Source organism: Pseudopodoces humilis, chromosome 26 (genome assembly GCF_049639895.1).
Source record: "Pseudopodoces humilis isolate 2021_Gansu_Grassland_sample_001 chromosome 26, ASM4963989v1, whole genome shotgun sequence".
In the NCBI taxonomy this organism is placed as follows: Eukaryota; Metazoa; Chordata; class Aves; order Passeriformes; family Paridae; genus Pseudopodoces; species Pseudopodoces humilis.
Window position 1 is genome coordinate 5215194 of NC_142225.1, and position 18662 is coordinate 5233855.

The 18662-nt window shown below is 59.0% G+C and overlaps 1 protein-coding gene across 13 annotated transcripts in view; it reads right to left on the reverse strand.

Moving 5' to 3' along the window:
• Positions 1-18662, reverse strand: part of ATP2B4 (ATPase plasma membrane Ca2+ transporting 4) — a 56615-nt gene that overhangs the window by 24020 nt on the left and 13933 nt on the right. For 10 of the 13 annotated variants that reach the window (XM_014258156.2, XM_014258154.2, XM_088067050.1 and 7 more), the window contains exons 2-6: positions 8875-9356; positions 3500-3697; positions 1894-2151; positions 919-1044; positions 582-707 (exon numbers count right to left, since the gene is read on the reverse strand). In XM_014258156.2, the coding sequence (XP_014113631.1) occupies positions 582-707; positions 919-1044; positions 1894-2151; positions 3500-3697; positions 8875-9070 (904 nt within the window). In that variant the 5' untranslated portion in view covers positions 9071-9356. Of the gene's footprint in view, positions 1-581; positions 708-918; positions 1045-1893; positions 2152-3499; positions 3698-8874; positions 9357-14406; positions 14504-15674; positions 15698-18044; positions 18594-18662 lie in introns of those variants that run through there. The other 3 variants (XM_088067044.1, XM_088067047.1, XM_088067045.1) reach the window with 3 other exon arrangements.

The window sequence follows — 18662 nt, forward strand, 5'->3', positions numbered from 1 at the left end:
GGGGATGCGGTGCCAGCCTGATGCTGCTGCCAGCGCCTGATCCCGGGGAGGCCAAACCTGCTGAGCAGGGGATCAGGGACACAGGGAGCTTCCCGAGCTTCCCCAGCAGGGAATAAGCAGCTGGATGTGAAAGCTGAGACGGGAGAATCCCAGCATGACAGGAACACCTCAGCCTGGCTGCTGTCCCACCCCTCCTCTGCCTCCTGCCATCCCCTCCTTTCCCCCAGGGAGCTCAGGAAATGCTCAGGGGATCCTCAGCCAAGTTCTCCAGGGTTTGGGTGGGATAAAAACGCCCTGTGGGCACCCTGGACTCACCTTCCCACCACCTTGGGGTGGCACTGCCACCGGCCCCTCTTCCCCTGGGATCCTTGATCCCCCCACCCCACAATCCAGGATGGAGAGGAGGGAGCTGGAGAAGCTCCCAAAGAGGTCTGGGAGCACGGTGGAGGGGACAGGGAACCCCAACCCCTCCCTGTTCCTGCCTGGGCCAGGGGAGCTGACCCCGCTGTGGGGGGAGCCTGTGGATGCTTCCCAGGAACGGGAGAAAGGAGGGAAAAGGCAGGTTCAGGGCATTTTGTTACCTTTCTTCACTTTCTTCTCCTCGTCGCCTTCTCCTGCTCCCAAGAGGGTGAAGATGATCCCTGTCTGGGAGTTGATGCCCACAGCAGTCACCACCATCCTGCCCGAGCCCTCCATCACGTGGGTACCTGGCACGGCAGGAATGTCGTGGTGAGACCCCCAATTCCCATCCCACACAATCCCAGCTTGGAAGGGACCTCCAACCCCATCCCCATCCATCCCCCTGCATGGGCAGGGACAACTTCCCCCATCCCAGACTGCTCCAAGCCCCGTCCAGCCTGGCCTTGGACACCTCCCTGAGACCAGGATCCCAATCCAAACTCATCCCAGACCCCTCACCTGACAGCAGCATGGGGTCTTTATCCATTGATTTCTTGACCTGGTCTGACTCCCCGGTCAGCGAGCTCTCGTCTATCTTCAGGTCATTGCCCTGGATCAGGATCCCGTCCGCTGGCAAGAGATCACCTGGGAGAGGAGGAAAAACCGGGATCAGCCCCGCCTGGGCTCTGCTCCATCCCATGGGATCCAAAACTCAGGCTCAGAGCAGCTCCAGAGGGAGGAGAAGCAGCGGCTGGGCTTTGGAAGGGACAGGTGCAATAAAACGAAATCCAAGAGCTCCCAAATCCTCGCTGGTGCAAGGAGAGTCCTGGGGAGGATTTTGCTCAGTGCTTCCCCATCTGGTTTTAATGAATCTTTCCCAGAGCTCCTGATGCATCCAAAATCCACCGTATCCACCTGCCAACTATGGAATTGGGCCCTTGGGAACATGGTGTTGGATCAATCTCCTTCCTGAACGGGAGGAATACTCCCCCTGGGAAATGAGGAGCAGGGCCTGATTTATCCCAAGCTCCTGGAAAATGAAACATCCACCAACACCTCCAGGCCAAGGAAATATTCCCCAGCATCTCCTGGATAAGGAAATATTCCCCAGCATCTCCTGGATAAGGAAATATTCCCCAGCATCTCCTGGATGAGGAAATATCCAGCAACATCTGGATAAGGAAACATTCCCCAAAACCTCCTGGATGAGGAAACACCCCCCAACATCTCCTGGCCAAGGAAATGCTCCTCAGCATCTCCTGGATAAGGGAATATCCTCAAGAGGGACAAGGTTGGGAAAACAAACTAATTCCGATCCAGAATTAAGCGGCCAGCGCAGCTCCAGGGCGAGGAGAGAAGGTGAGTGAAGCTCCATCGCCTCCACGGGAGCATTTCCACGGAGCAGAGAGGAGCTGATGGCTCTCCTGGAGGAAGAAGGGCTGGAGAAGCAGGGAGGAGGATCCCGAGGGGAAGGACAGATCCACCCTCACTCACCGTACTTGATCTGGGCGATGTCCCCCACCACGATCTCGGCCACGGGGATCTGGATCACCTGGCCCTTGCGGATCACCGTGAACTTCTGCTCCTGCTCGATGCGGCTCTGGAGGCCCCGGAACTGCTTCTCCTTGCTCCAGTCGTTGAAGGCCGTCACCAGCACCACGATGATGACGGAGAAGAGGATGGCAGCGCCCTCGATCCAGCCCGCCTGTGCCTCGCCCTCGTCCTCCACGCCGCCCGCGGACTGCCCGCACACTGCGCGGAGAGAATTCCCCACTGGAGAACCCCAAACCCTGCCTGGAGCAGGGAATTCCCCACTGGAGAACCCCAAACACTGCCTGGAGCAGGGAATTCCTCACTGGAGAACCCCAAACACTGCCTGGAGCAGGGAATTCCTCACTGGATAGCCCCAAACACTGCCTGGAGCAGGGAATTCCTCACTGGATAGCCCCAAACACTGCCTGGAGCAGGGAATTCCTCACTGGATAGCCCCAAACACTGCCTGGAGCAGGGAATTCCTCACTGGATAACCCCACACACTGCCTGGAGCAGGGAATTCCCTTCTGGAGAACCCCAAACCCTGCCTGGAGCAGGGAATTCCTGACTGGAGAACCCCAAACACTGCCTGGAGCAGGGAATTCCTCACTGGAGAACCCCAAACACTGCCTGGAGCAGGGAATTCCTCACTGGAGAACCCCACACACTGCCTGGAGCAGGGAATTCCCATTTCCACAACCCCATAAAACTCCTTTCCAGAACCAAAACCTGCCCTGATCCAACTCATGTGATCCCAGAGAACAATTCCTCCTCCTTCCTCCTCCTCCCTGAGCTCCCCCAAGGATGGGGAGATGCCACCACCCAACTCCATCTGCACCACGGGGCGACCACCCCATCCCAAACCCTCTCCCCCAGGGAATGGGGCACATCCCAAACCCCTGCTCCCACGGGGAATGGGGCACATCCCAAACCCCTGCTCCCAAGGGGAATGGGGCACATCCCAAACTCCTGCTCCTAAGGGGAATGGGGCACATCCCAAACTCCTGCTCCTAAGGGGAATGGGACACATCCCAAACTCCTGCTCCCAAGGGGAATGGGGCAGATCCCAAACTCCTGCTCCCAAGGGGAATGGGGCAGATCCCAAACTCCTGCTCCCAAGGGGAATGGGGCAGATCCCAAACTCCTGCTCCCAAGGGGAATGGGGCAGATCCCAAACTCCTGCTCCCCCAGGGAATGGGGCACATCCCAAACCCCTGCTCCCAAGGGGAATGGGGCAGATCCCAAACTCCTGCTCCCCCAGGGAATGGGGCACATCCCAAACCCCTGCTCCCAAGGGGAATGGGGCAGATCCCAAACTCCTGATCCCACAGGGAACGGGGCAGATCCCAAACTCCTGCTCCCAAGGGGAATGGGGCACATCCCAAACTCCTGATCCCACAGGGAACGGGGCAGATCCCAGATTCCCCCAGGGAATTGGGCAGATCCCAGAGCCAACACCCCAGACCCCAGATTCCCCCAGGGACCGGGGCAGATCCCAGAGCCCCACCCCAGACCCCAGATTCCCCCAGGGACCGGGGCAGATCCCAGAGCCCCAGCCCAGACTCACGCTCGTTGTCCCCTCCCGGGGGGTGGTAGAAGGAGAGCCCCAGGGAGATGATGGCAGCGATCTCCAGGATGATCAGCGTCACGTCCTGCAGCGCCTCCCACACCAGCTGCAGGAACGTCTTGGCCTTTTTTGGGGGGATGAAGTTCTGGCCGAAGACCTGACGCCTCTTCTCCAGGTCCGTGGGGTTCCCGGACAGGCCTGGAGGCGTGGGGAAAACAGGGATCAGGGAAAATCCCACTGTTATCCCCATGGAATCCATCCATGCCCACCCTGGAGTGAGCTGCTGCCAGCAAGGAGCCAATTATAAATAATATAATATAATATAATATAATATAATATAATATAATATAATATAATATAATATAATATAATATAATATAATATAATATAATATAATATAATATAATAATATAATGTAATATAATATAATAATATAATATAATATAACATAATATAATGTAATGTAATATAATATAATAAAATTAACAAAATATAATAAATATAATTAATATAAATAATATAATATAAATAATATAATATAATATAATATAATATAATATAATATAATATAATATAATATAATATAATATAATATAATATAATATAATATAATATAATTAACAAAATATAATAAATATAATTAATATAAATAATATAATATAATATAAATAACATAATATAATATAATATAATATACTTAAATTACATAATATACTATATTCATATAAAAATATTTATACATAAATATATAAATATATAAATATATAAATATATAAATATATAAAAATATATATAATATAAATATAAATAAGATTAATAAAATAAATAATATAAATAAGTATTCATTTCTTTTGAATAAATATGTTGTTAATAAATCTATTTATTTAGAAATATTAATATAAATAATAAATTAATAAAGATTTATAAATATGTATTTATAAATGAAATATAGATAAAAACATAAACAAAAAATTAATTAATTAAATAATATAAAATGTAATAAAAACATACATAAATAAAAAATAAATAAAATATAAGTAAAATAATAAATAATACATAACATTAAATAATATGTGAATATTATTATGTATAAATATAAATAATAATATCTAAATAAAATAATAAAATAATAAAACATAATAAATAATGTATAAATATAAATAAATAATAATGAAAACAAATAATGCATAAGTAAATAAAATACAATTAAATCGTAATAAGCAGTAGATAAATTAGTAAAATATAAATACAAATATAAACAAATTAAATTACAAAACACACAAAATTTTAAAACATTCTAAAGGGTTTTTTTGTCTTCAGGAACTGAAGCTTCTCTTCAAAAGCCTCTGTTCACCCAGGCTGGCTGCAGGGACACCAGGGCTGCAGCCTGGCGAGTGCCCAGGCGCTGCCAGCTGGCACCGGTGCCTTTGTTTACATCAAATGAGCCATAAAATCCGGGCAAATCTGGGCAAATCTGGGCAAATCTGGGCAAATCTGGGCAATTCTGGCACTGGCGGCACCTCAGGCACCTCAGCCCTGTCCCCTGGCAGCGCCTGGAGCGTCTCCAGCCCCGGGGACACCGGACCCAAACCCGGAGATGGAGGAGGATTTGGGCTGGTGCTGCTGGAAAAGTGTGGGAGACAGGGAGAGAGCGGGACACGGAGCTGGGAGCGAGGATTTGGGGGAAATGTGGAACAAAAGGGGTGCTGAGCCCCTCGAGAGCCCGCCCAGGCAGCGATGGGGGACAGCGGCAATGCGCCACGGCCACCCCAAATAAAGCCATGAATGCTGAGGGGGTCCCCGGAGGGAGAAGCCCCCCCTGCCCAGCACCTCCTTAAGGGACCCCCCCAATTCTTTTCCACCTTAAGATGTCCCTGGGGCCGCTGCCAGGTCCCGGGATGCTCCGGGAATGGCCCTGGACGCATCCCGGTGGTGCCTGGAGCAGCCTGGCAGTGACAGGGAGCCGGGCCTCGGGTTCAAGGGACAGCCCTGTGTCATTCCGGGGGACACCTCTGTGCCAGCCTGGTGTTACCCTGGGGACACCTCTGTGCCAGCCTCGTGTCATTCCAGGGGACACCTCTGTGCCAGCCCTATGTCACTCTGGGGACACCTCTGTGCCAGCCCGGTGTCACTCTGGGGACACCTCTGTGCCAGCCCGGTGTCACTCTGGGGACACCTCTGTGCCAGCCTGGTGTTACCCTGGGGGACACCTCTGTGCCAGCCCACTGGGGACACCTCTGTGCCAGCCCCGTGCCACTCTGGGGACACCTCTGTGCCAGCCCAGTGTCGCTCGGAGCAGGAAGCAGCAGCGGGATGGAGCGGGATGGATCCCATTCCTTGCTCCCATTCCCGGATCCCATTCCCGGATCCCATTCCCAGACCCCATTCCCAGATCCCATTCCTTGCTCCCATTCCCAGATCCCATTCCCTGATCCCATTCCCGGATCCCATTCCCAGACCCCATTCCCAGACCCCATTCCCTGATCCCATTCCCGGATCCCATTCCCAGACCCCATTCCCTGATCCCATTCCCGGATCCCATTCCCAGACCCCATTCCCAGACCCCATTCCCGGATCCCATTCCCAGATCCCATTCCCTGCTCCCGCTGTGACTCCAGCCCAGCTGCAGGGAGGGGACAGCTGGCAGCTGGCAGCAGCCGGGGTGTCCCCACCCAGCCCTGAGGAGGAGGAGGAGGCTGAGCGGAATCCTGGGATGTCCCGGCCTCGATTCCCACCCAGCCCATGGAAAATGCGGCTCATGGCCGGGGAGCCGCGGGGACACACGTGGGGACACACGTGGGGGACACGCGGGGACACGGGAGGGTCGCCACGGATCCCAAACGCCACGGGCGCTCCTCCTGCCTCTCCTCCCACCCCAAAGCTGCGTGATCCCACTTTGGCAGGCACGAGCACATTGTTCTGTGACCTGGGCTTTGGATTTCCACCGGGATTTCCCCCCTTCTCTAACGACATCCCGATATTGTCTCTCCTTCCCGGTCCCGCTCGCAGCTGGAAAGCTTCGAATCCCCCCCTCGCAGCACTAAAAATATCCCACGGATTGTCCCAGCCGGGGCTCAGCCATCCCATGGATCCGGGGGTGAACTCTCATCCCATGGATCCGGGGGTGAACTCTCATCCCATGGATCCAGGGGTGAACTCTCATCCCATGGATCCAGGACTGAACTCTCATCCCATGGATCCAGGACTGAACCCCCATCCCATGGATCCAGGGGTGAACTCTCATCCCTCTCATCCCATGGATCCAGGGGTGAACTCTCATCCCATGGATCCAGGAAAACCCTTGGATCTGGAATTGGGGTCTCTCTGTCCCCTGCACCCCTCGGTGCCAGGGAAGCTCCACTGCTGTGCCAAGGCACCCCCAGTGCCACCAGTGCCCACCAGTGCCACCAGCCTCGCTGATGAGGGGACCCCAAAGGCCAGCCCAGCCTGTGAGGGCAGAGGTGACATCCAGAGGGGTCCCAGAGGTGACCCCAGGTGTCACTGCCACTGCTCCAGGTTTTCCTTGGAGAATCCCCAGACCAGGATGAGCCCATCTCCCCACCCCGGGTGCATCCCCCACCCCCCTTGGGGACGTGCTGTCCCCGTCCCTTGCCCCAAGTGCCACCAACAGCTGCAGGTGTCACTCGGCCACCTCGCCAGCGCCCTCCGAGCTTCACAGCTCCCCTCCCACCCCCAACTCCATAAAGGATTTAACGGAACAGCTGGAGCGGCAGCTGGGCTGTGGGGAGGAGCTCCTCACCCCACCCCACACCCCACACCCCACACCCTGCACCCCGCACCCCGCACCCCACATCTCACATCCCACACCCCGCACCCCGCACCCCACATCCCACACCCTGCACCCCACACCCCGCATCCCACACCCCACACACCCCACACCCGGCACCCCAAACCCCACACCCCGCACCCCACATCCCACCCCCCGCCTCCCACCTCCCACACCCCACATCCCACATCCCCCACCCACATCCCACATCTCACACCCCGCACCCCGCACCCCACACCCTGCACCCCACATCCCACATCTCACATCCCACACCCCGCACCCCACACCCCACACCCTGCACCCCACACCCCACACCCCACATCCCACACCCCACACACCCCACACCCCGGCACCCCAAACCCCACATCCCGCACCCCGCATCCCACACCCCACATCCCACACCCCACACCCCACACCCCGCATCCCACACCCCACATCCCACACCCCACACCCCACACCCCACAGGTGCTCCAGCCTCCCAGGGGATCGGGGTTACACCTCAGGGAACCCCTGGGAAGACACTTCCCCTCCTTCTTCCTCCTCTTCCACCCCGAATGACCATTTCACCACGCACCAGGAGCCGCCTCCATGACGGACACCGAGCGTGATGGGACCAACCGAGCTCAGCTGCTGGAGCCACCACCCTCGGGTGTCACCTTCACGTGGCTCCATCCCAGAGGTGACAACCCCAGACAACGGCATGGCCACTGCAGCCACCACCCTTGGATGTGACCTTTGTGTGGCTCCATCTCAGAGGTGACAACCCCAGAGGTGACAACCCCACACCATGGGAGCCACCACCCTTGGATGTCACCTTCACATGGCTCCATCCCAGAGGTGACAACCCCAGAGGTGACAACCCCAGACCATGAGACAGCCCATGGAGACACCACCTTCGAGCGTCACCTTCGTGTATCCCCATCCCAAAAGTGACAACCCCAGACCACATGACAGCCATTGGAGCCACCACCATTGACATGGCTCCGTCCTGGAGGTGACAACGCCAGAGGTGACAACCCCAGAGGTGACAACCCCAGACCATGGGAGCCACCACCCTTGGACATCACCTTCACATGGCTCTGTCCTGGAGGTGACAACGCCAGAGGTGACAACCCCAGAGGTGACAACCCCAGACCATGGGAGCCACCACCCTTGGACATCATCTTCACATGGCTCCGTCCCGGAGGTGACAGCCCCGGAGGTGACAACCCCAGACCATGGGAGCCACCACCCTTGGACATCACCTTCACATGGCTCTGTCCTGGAGGTGACAACTGCAGAGGTGACAACCCCGGAGGTGACAACCCCAGCCCATGGAAGCCACCACTCTTGGACATCATCTTCACATGGCTCCGTCCCGGAGGTGACAGCCCCGGAGGTGACAACCCCAGACCATGCAAGCAACCACCCTTGGACATCACCTTCACATGGCTCTGTCCTGGAGGTGACAACTGCAGAGGTGACAACCCCGGAGGTGACAACCCCAGCCCATGGAAGCCACCACTCTTGGACATCATCTTCACATGGCTCCGTCCCGGAGGTGACAACCCCAGAGGTGACAACCCCAGACCACGGCAGGGCCACTCACCTTCAACCGGCGACGTCTTCAACCTCTTGCAGACGTTCTGGACGCCACCATAGGAGTCGTTGAGCCGGGCCACGGCCTCGGCGCTCCTCAGCTCCATGAGGTTCCTGAGCTCCACCATGGAGCACCCAAAGTCCCCCTCATGGTTGCCCTCGGCCACCGAGTTCCCGGGGTGGTGGTCGGCCACGTTGTTCGTCATCTTGTCACAGTGACGGTGCCGCCGGCGCGGCGCTCCTGGGGCGGCCTCGCTCGCGGCTCCGGCAGGGGATGCTCCGTGCGGCCCCTTTCCCTGGGGGCTTCCCGGGGGGAACGGGCGGCTCTATCCGAGCCCAAGTTGTCGGGATGAAGGTGTAAACAGGATGTGCATGTTACCGCGGAGGCGACCTTAGCAACGCCCGGCGTGCAGCTCCTGCAGCGGGAGGAGGAGGAGGAGGAGGAGGAGGAGGAGGAGGAGGGGGGCTCCCTGGATACCACAGCAACTGGAGCTGCGAAAACAACCGTGGGAAACAAAAATATCCGCGTTAGCAGCGCTTGGGAACCGGCGAGGCGCCCCGTGGGGTGGGAGAGGGGAGCGGCGCTACCCCCAAGGCGGGGATTTTTAGGGAGAACGCGGCGGCGGCGCCGTTTGGGCAAAAAATTCCTGGGTGAGAAGTTGAGCTCGGAGTGCGGAGCGGGGAAAAGCGGCAGCTGCGGGGCCGGGCAGGAAAGGAGCCCAGGTGGTTCTTCACTTTCAGCCCAGACAAACCCTGCCCTTGATTTTGGGTTAAAAATACCCTTCGGCAGTGGGAAACAGCTGCTTCCTCCCCTGGGCAGGACGCCGGGGCTGGAGCATCGCTCCTTGCCCTGCCGGCAGGTAGGGAATGATCCCAGTATCCCAAAATCCCAATATCCTGATATCCCAATATCCTGATATCCCAATGTCCCAAAATCCTAATATACCAATATCCCAAAATCCCAATATCCCGATATCCTGATATCCCAATGTCCTGATATCCCAATATCCTGATATCCCAATGTCCCAAAATCCTAATATACCAATTCAAAATCCCAATATCCCGATATCCCAATATCCTGATATCCCAATGTCCCAAAATCCTAATATACCAATATTCCAAAATCCCAATATCCCGATATCCCAATATCCTGATATCCCAGTGTCCTGATATCCCAATATCCCAATGTCCCAAAATCCAATATCCCGATATCTCAACGTCCCAATATCCCAAATCCTGATATCCCAATGTCCCAAAATCCCAATATCCATGGGAAAGGGGCTGCAGCACCCCACGGGTTCTACATCCGCCTGGAGATGCCACAGGAACCATGAAGGGGAAGAGAAAAGTGGCAGAGAAGCCACCAAAAGCTGGGAATTTCTCGGAAATCGAGGTTTTTTCCATCAATGACCGGCGCGGAGGTGACACCCAGAGCACTCTCAGTGTCCCTAAACGCTTCCACCCAGGTCACAACCCCCTCCAGCAAGGACAGGACAGCCCCAAAAACTCTTCAACCAATCCAGGCAGGGACCACGAGCATCCCACAGCTCCCCCATTCCTCAGGGATTCGGGGGCTGGGATTCCCTGCTGGCATTTCAGAGTTCTAGGGACAAACAGGGACACAGAGGGAACAGCACAGGCCAGAGGGCTTTTTGTCAGCCAGGGTTAGCTGCGTTCCCAAGCTCCAGGGAAGCTGCCGGCGCTCCAGAGGCAAAAAGGCTGCGAGGGGAGGCTCTCATGGAGAGAAAATAAAATTCTTCCGAGGGCAAAAGAAATAAAGAACAACAGGGGAACGGCTGCTCCGCCCGAGACGGGGCCCAGGGGTGGCAGAGCAGGCTGGGGAGGGACAGGGAAGGACAGGAGGGAGGAGGGGGAATGTCCACTGCTGATCCCAGGACATCACCTTCACATGGCTCTGTCCTGGAGGTGACAACCCCAGAGGTGACAACCCCAGAGGTGTTCACCAGACCTCACACAGCCCGCAGAAAGGCACCAAATCAGCACAGGGGTGTCCCAAATGACCCCGATCCCAGCCCCAGGGGTGTCCCAAATCACCCCAATCCCATCACCAAGGGTGTCCCAAATCACCCCAGTCCCAGCCCCAGCCACAGGGACTTTTCAGTCTCTGGGTGATTGAACCCCAAGGAACCCCAAGGAACCCCAAGGAACCCCAAGGAACCCCAAGGAACCCCAGCTCTCCCTGCCTGGCCCTCGGGAGCAGCTCCTTATCCCGCCTGCAGCACCCCCGGGGCAGCTCCCGGCATTATCAGGGCACCACAGGCACCAACTGAACCTCAGGGACAGCAGTGACAGCGACAGAATGTCCCCACCTCGCCAGAATGTCCCCACCTCGGGAGGGAGCTGTGGCCCAGCTGCAGGGATGGGACACAAGGATGGGGACACTGGGATGGGGACACTGGGATGGGACACAGGGATGGGGACACTGGGATGGGACACAGGGATGAGGACACAGGGATGGGACAGAGGGATGGGACACAGGAATGAGGACACAGGGATGGGGACACTGGGATGGGGACACTGGGATGGGACACAGGGATGGGGGACAGGGATGGGGGACACAGGGATGGGGACACAGGGATGTGACACAGGGATGGGGACACAGGGATGGGACAGAGGGATGGGGACACAGGGATGGGACACAGGGATGGGACACAGGGATGGGACACAGGGATGGGGGACAGGGATGGGGACACTGGGATGGGACACAGGGATGGGACACAGGGATGGGGGACACTGGGATGGGACACAGGGATGGGACACAGGGATGGGGACAGGGATGGGGACACTGGGATGGGGACACTGGGATGGGAGCACAGGGATGGGGACACAGGGATGGGGACACAGGGATGGGACACAGGGATGGGGACACAGGGATGGGGAACACTGGGATGGGACACAGGGATGGGACACAGGGATGGGGGACAGGGATGGGGACACTGGGATGGGACACAGGGATGGGGACAGGGATGGGGACACTGGGATGGGGACACTGGGATGTGACACAGGGATGGGGACACTGGGATGGGGACACAGGGATGGGGGACACAGGGATGTGACACAGGGATGGGACACAGGGATGGGGACAGGGATGGGGACACTGGGATGGGGACACAGGGATGGGGACACAGGGATGTGACACAGGGATGGGACACAGGGATGGGGGACAGGGATGGGGACACTGGGATGGGGACACTGCAGCTCCCACCCTCAGGCCAGAGCACTGCTGCTGCCCCATCCAGCAGGGATCCCTGGCTCCCGCATCCCTGCCCGTTCCCAGCCCGTTATCCCACGGCTCCTCATGGAGCTGAGCTCATCCATCCCTGCACGGCAGCAGCTCCCGGCAGCGGGAAGCAGGAGGTGGCAGGCCCAATTAAGCAGGCTCCTGCTGATTAAGAGAAAAAACCATAATTCCCCCACCCCACCACGCTCATTTCCTCCTCTTTCATAGCAACCGGCGCTGTCTGAGGAGAGCTCAGAGGTTAAGAGGGAGACAGTTAATTAAAACTGTATCGGCCTAGCCCTTAATTACCCCTGACCCAGCTCAGGGGGCAGCGATCAGCACCGTCCCTGTGTCCCACTCTGACATTCCAGCCTGGAACTGGCTCCATCCTCGGCGGAAAGGAGGGATCAGCACCATCCGTGTCCCACCTGTAATTCCAGCCTGGGACCGAGGTGTGGGATGGCTCCTGTCCGCCCTGAGCATCCTCCCCCAGCCCTTTTGGGATCACAGCCCCATTCCCATCCCTGCCCCTTCCCACCAGCACAGGCTCCCTGGCCGAGCTGGGAAGGATCCACCCGGACCAGAGCCATCGCTCTGAGGAGCTGCCAGTGGCTTCACCCCGGGAATTCATTCCCAGAGCCCCCGGGAATTCATTCCCAGAGCCCCCAGGAACGAGGAGAGGAAGGAGTTCTCCCTGAGGGAAGCAAACAGCCCAGGCGGGAGAGGAGCAGGGAGCTGAGCTCCCCGTGCTGTGTCACCAGCTGTGTCACCTCCCCGAGCTGGCCCAGGAGCTGGGGATCCATCCCCGGAGCCTCGAGGGGAGGCTCGTGCAGGCTCCAGGCAGGAGGAGCTGGCGAGGAGCAGCGGAGCCGCCGCGGTGCTGCAGCTGAACCTGCCCGGAATAATAAACGGCAGCACGGCACCTCCGTCCTGCCAGGGACAGTGCCCGTGGCCAGGGCCACCGGCCGAGCGTCCCCCGTGCCCATCCCGGCCTCAGTCCCCGCTGGATTTAACCTGGGAGGCGGCAAAGCGACGAGGAGAAATCAATCAGCTGGAGACGCCGCAAGTGACAACTTCGGCCACGCCGTGGGTGGCCCTGCTGCCACGCCGGTGGCACCGGGAGCCTGGCACGTGCTGGGCAAGGACAGGGATCCTCCTGCCTCAGGACATCGGATCAGACCCGGGAGCGCTGCTCCGTCCTCCCACGGATGATCGGAGATGGAGCAACCCCTGCCCGAGCTCAGGAGGATTTTCCATCGACACACGAAGGAGGATGAAATCCACGCCCCAGCTCAGCTCCTCCAGCTGGGACATCTCCCACCAGCAGGCCAAGGAAAAGCATCCCCAGCCACCACATTCCCTGCCCAGAGCCACAAATCCCAGCTTGGATCAGGTGGATCAAGGTGGAATCACCTTCCCCAAGCACCTGGATCCCAGCCCCAAACTCTGCCCCTCTCGGCAGCTCCCACCGGGGTCCATCTCCTCTCCCACTTTGGGAATGGGGTGTTGGGAACACTTGGCTGCTGGAGGTTGCCATGGCAAACTCAATGTAAAGCTCTCAGGCGTGCTGTTGGTATTGCCAAGTGGGGAGGAAGGGAAAAAAAAAATTAAAAAAAAAAAATAAATAAAAAATCAACTCCCCCAGAATTACCCTTCCTAGGCTCGGGCTGGAGATTTTTCTCCTTGGGAATCCGAAGCTGCATCCGCAGTGGGATGAGAGAAGCTGCACGGCCAGAGCCTCTCTCCAGATGGACAAACGGACTCCAAGAGCCAATTAAAGCAGAAAAAAAATGGGCTTGGGGCACCTTTCGTGCCCTGCCGGCTGGGAACTGCCCCTGGAGAGGCCGCACTGCTCTGCCTCCCCAGCACACGGACCCCGCTCGCTGCTGGGAGAGGCGCTGAAAACCCCCTGGAATGGCCGAATCCAGGGAAAAAATCACCGGGAGAGCCCCAACCCCGCGGCTGAGGAGGGGGACGAGACCCCCCCGCAGCCCCCCGGAGCGGGGGGAATTCCCTTTCCCAGCGGGAATGTGGCACCAGGGCTGCGCACCGGGCGCGTCCCAACAGGCGACAGCCTCGGGGACAGGGAGGGGACAGAGGGGACACAGCCGGGGCTCAGCCGGCTCCGCGTCCCACGGCGGCCACGTGGAGCACGCGGTGGCCAGCCCGCGGTGACAGCGGCTCTTTTGGGGGATTTTAGGGGATTTTATGGGGTCCCCACTCCCCCGCCCCACGGAGCCGCCGCGGGCAGCGCTGGGGGGGCCCCGCAGCCCTTGGGGGGCCCCTCCCGTGCACACTCACCAAATCGCAATGTGCAGATGGCAGCGGCTCCCGCTCCCGCTCCTGCCTGTTCCCAGCAACACCCCTGGCAAGGGAAGCCTTCCCTCCTTAACCCCTCCGCCGCCGGGCCGCCCGCAGGGGACACCGCGGGGCTCTGTCCCCTCCCGCGGCTCACAGCCACCACCCTCGCGCTCAGGGCCGCCTCGCAGGCTCAGGGGACATCCCGCCGGGGATTGTCACCCTCGGGGTGAAGAGCTTCCAGGGGAGGAGGGACGGGATGGCAGAAGGTCACGGTGGCGGAACCTTCATCCCGGAGAGGCCAAGGGGACAAAGCCGGGCTGCGACAGCCGGGACAGCCCTCCTGACCCTCGGGGACCGTGTGGCAGCACCCGCACGGCTCAGGAGAGTCTGTCCCCGTGGGGCTCAGGGGGATCCGTCCCCTCCCCGCGGTCCCTCACCCCGCTGCAGGTGCTGAAAGCAGAAGCGGTGGCAGCCGGGGCTCCCGGGGACAGCCACCTGTGGCACCCGCGGGACGCTCCGCAGCATCCGCTTCCTCCGCGGGGACAGCGACACCGCCCTGCCACAGGGGTCACCCCCGCCACACCCTGGGGACACAGCAGAGCCAGACCCCGCCACGGGGGAGACCCCGGCGGCGGCCAAACCCCCGCATTCCCTCCGGGGCCGGGGGGGAAGCGGGTCCTGCACGGGTGGGGGGAATACACGCGGTATTTTCCCTGGAAAAGGAGCAGGGAAAGGCGCAGGAGGCGCTGGGGCCTCACGGAGCGCTGTGCCAGGGAAACTGAGTCACCGGGCGAGTCACCAGCCGAGTGACACAGCGGGTGACAAAGCAGCCACGGAGCAGCGGCTGAGCCCAGGGCGCAGGGCTGGCGCCGCCGCCCGGGAATTCCAGCGGGAATTCTCTGTTGGGATGCGGCGCCTGAGGCTGCTCCTCGCCAGCCCCCGCGGGCAGGGCAGGGCACGGCAGGGTCCCCTCGTCCCGCATCCCTACCAGCGACAATTCCCGATCCCGCGAGCGACAATTCCCGATTCCTGCGAGCGACAATTCCCGATTCCCACCAGCGACAATTCCCAATCCCACGAGCGACAATTCCCGATCCCACCAGCGACAATTCCCAATCCCACGAGCGACAATTCCCGACTCCCACCAGCGACAATTCCCGACTCCCACCAGCGACAATTCCCGACTCCCACGCGGCTCCCCCGCACCTCCCCGTCCGCCACATGGGGCTGGGGACAAGGGAGGGGACACGCCACAAGCCACCGGTTACCGCAGGCTCCGGGGGCCGCTCGCCGCGGGCAGGGAGCCGCTGGCCCCGCCGTGTCACAGCAGCGCCGATGTCACCGTCCCCCACGGTGCCAATTCCCGGTGCCAGCAGCGCGGCCACGCGGCTGCCACGTGCAGGGCGCCACGCTGGGGGCCTGTCCCCAAGGCGGCTGTCACCCCCTCAGGTGACACCACGGGCGGGGAGGCCAGCAGGGCATTGTCCCACCCCTGGCTGTGTCACACCATCCTCCTCCTCCTCTCCTTCCTCCTGCCAGGCCGTGGGACTGAGAGGAGGGATGGCGGCAGGGCCAAGGTCACAGGGAAAGCACAAGGAGAAGGCAGGAGGAGGTGACATTCCCCAAAACGAATGTCCCTGCCACCACCCTGCAGGGCACTCACGTGGCTGCCACCACCCCGCTCATTCCAGCTGCCCTGGCTCCCATTTTGCTCCTATTTTGCCTCCTGCTAATTGACGTTGGAAAACTGCTGGTTTTTGGCGTGCCCAAGCCAGCAATTAACTCCTGCAAAGGGCAGGGAAGAGGCTGGAGGCGGAACACCGGGCACGGCCTTCGCATGAGTGCGGTGATCCAGGATGTGGCTCCCCAAACCCCCAAAATCTTCAACCCTGCGCCCCCAAACCCACAGCCCTGAGCCCCAAACCCCAGAGCTCCGAGCCTGCTGCCACCAGGGGCTGTGACAAGCCCGGCTCCTGTTGTCCAGGCCTCCAAAAGCGTCACATCCATGTGCCAAAGCCACCGGCGCAGCTGCCACGGCCGCGGTGCCGGGGGTCAGGAATCTGCCCTCGCCCCCGGCCGGGGCTTCCCCGCTCCTCAGAGTGCAGCAGCCCAGGAATTCCAGGGGGGGTGGAAGGAAAAGAAAAGCAGGGAGCCTCCAGGCGAGCTGTCAGGGGGAATGTTTCCATCTAAGGCCTTGGTATTTCTCCGGCGGGCGCCTGCACTAAATCAGCGCAGCTCCTCTCATTATTCTCTGAGCTTTACAAGGTAGCACGGCCGGTGCAGGAATGCGGGAGGATGAGGAGCAAACCCGGCCTCTCCTGCAGCGGCAAACACCTGCTGGCCTCACCCTCTGCAGGGCCACGGCGTCCCCTGCGTGTCCCCTCTGCCACTTGGTCGCCGGGGAGGTGACAGTGACGCTGCCGGGTTAGGAGGGTTGCCCTGGATGGCAGCACGAGGTTTTGTCCACTCCTTCTCCATCCCACTTGGCAGCGGGAAATGCGTTCTTCCCAGCCTGGGAGCAGCGGGAAGCCAGCACGGGGCGATCTGGCAGCGGCTGGCACACTGTGGGTGACCCTTTCCTCCTCTTGTCCCTTCCCTCGGGGTGAATCTGCTGCAGGGAGGTGTCCGGGGCGGCAGCTCCCACCCCGCTGCCCCCAGCGCCTCTCCTCCCTCCTCCAGACCCATCCTGGGCTTGGCTTAGCGCGGATTCACAGCCCAGAGCCCGTCCAAAGCCGAGCTTTGGGATTTGGGCAGCTCGGAATTGCGGAGGATAAGAACAGGGCAGCAAAGCAGGCCCTGGGGCGGCTCTGGCAGCACGGCCAGGATGGACACGGAGCAGCGGCCACATCCCAGCCCTGGAGCCTCCCAGCTCCCAGCACACCTGGCCAGGAGGGAGGGGACACCGGGAATCCTGGCAGGGTGGGGATCCCGTTCCCAACACTTGGATGCTGTCCCAGGAGGGCCCTGAGGAGCAGGGAAAGGCTGGGAGCAGTGTCCGAGCTAGCCTGGCCGGAGGAGAGGCCACAGGGATCCAAGGCTGGGATGGTGCCGAGGGCAGCACCGGAGGAGCCCGGAGCTCTCTGCTCCAGAGCCCCGGGCACAGCCACAGCCAGGATTTGGGATTTTTTGGATGCCAGGCCATCCCAGGATTTTGGCAGGAGCTGGGGCAGAGCCTGGTATATCCCATCCTAGGGCAGGGATGCTCCGGCATTCCCAGCTCTCCCGTGGGATGGGGCAGCTGCGGTCCACCTCACCCCACACACACCCGATCCCACCAACCCCGACTCCCACCCTCCCACATTCCCTTCGGAAAGCGCAGGAATGTTAAACTCGGCTCAAAATTAAGCCAAACCCAGCAGGCAAAGCCCGACCCAGAGCACGGGGCCGTCCGAGAGGCAAAACAGCGCTCGGGGGACGGGAGAGCCACCGGGCAGGACGAGCAGCCACAGGCACGGTATTTTTAGCAGGATTACACAGGGACAGGGGATTCCTACCCCGAAGATCCCTGGGGGATGAAAATAGGTCCCGTCACTTCCTCCAGCAGCAGCCGGGAGAAGCATCTGCTGCTCGGGGAAGGCAGGAGGAGGAGAGGGGGAGCCCGCGGGTTTTGGGGTGCTCGGGACACCCTGGGGGCTCACCTTGTCACCGGAGCCGTTTCCTCTTCCCTGCTCCGTGGAGAATCCCGTGGAAAAAAATAAAAAACAAACCCAAAGCGGCGGCAACCCCTCCCAAAAATCCCCCTGTGGAGCACGGCGGGGGAAACTGAGGCAGCAGAGGCGGAGCTGGGACGGCAGAGGGAAACTGGGGCTGCTCGGAGAGAGGGGGATCTCTAAAAATCCTAATTTTAATCCTAAAACCGGGATTCCAGAGCGGGATCGGATGCGGGGGGGTGGCAGCAGCAGCCCTGGGGACACGGGGACAAAGGCTTGGGGACAGCAGTGTCCCCCTCCTGCCACTGATGGGGGTCCCTGCTCCGGGAATCCCCCTCTGGATCACATCCCTGCCCAGCTCCTGCCGTCCCGCCTAGCTCCGATCCCTCTCCCCACTCTCCTCCAGCCCTAAATCCATATTTTTTTTCCCCCCTCCAAAAACCCCGAGCCTAGCGGGGGATCCTCTAAGCGAAAGGGATGGGAGAAAGGTAAAAAAAAAAAACCAAAAAAAAACCCCAAAAAAACCCCAAAATCCAAGGGCTGCGAGCGCTTTTCGCTGCCGCAAAGGGTTAAAAAAAATAAAGTCGGGAAAAGCGATAGGAAAAA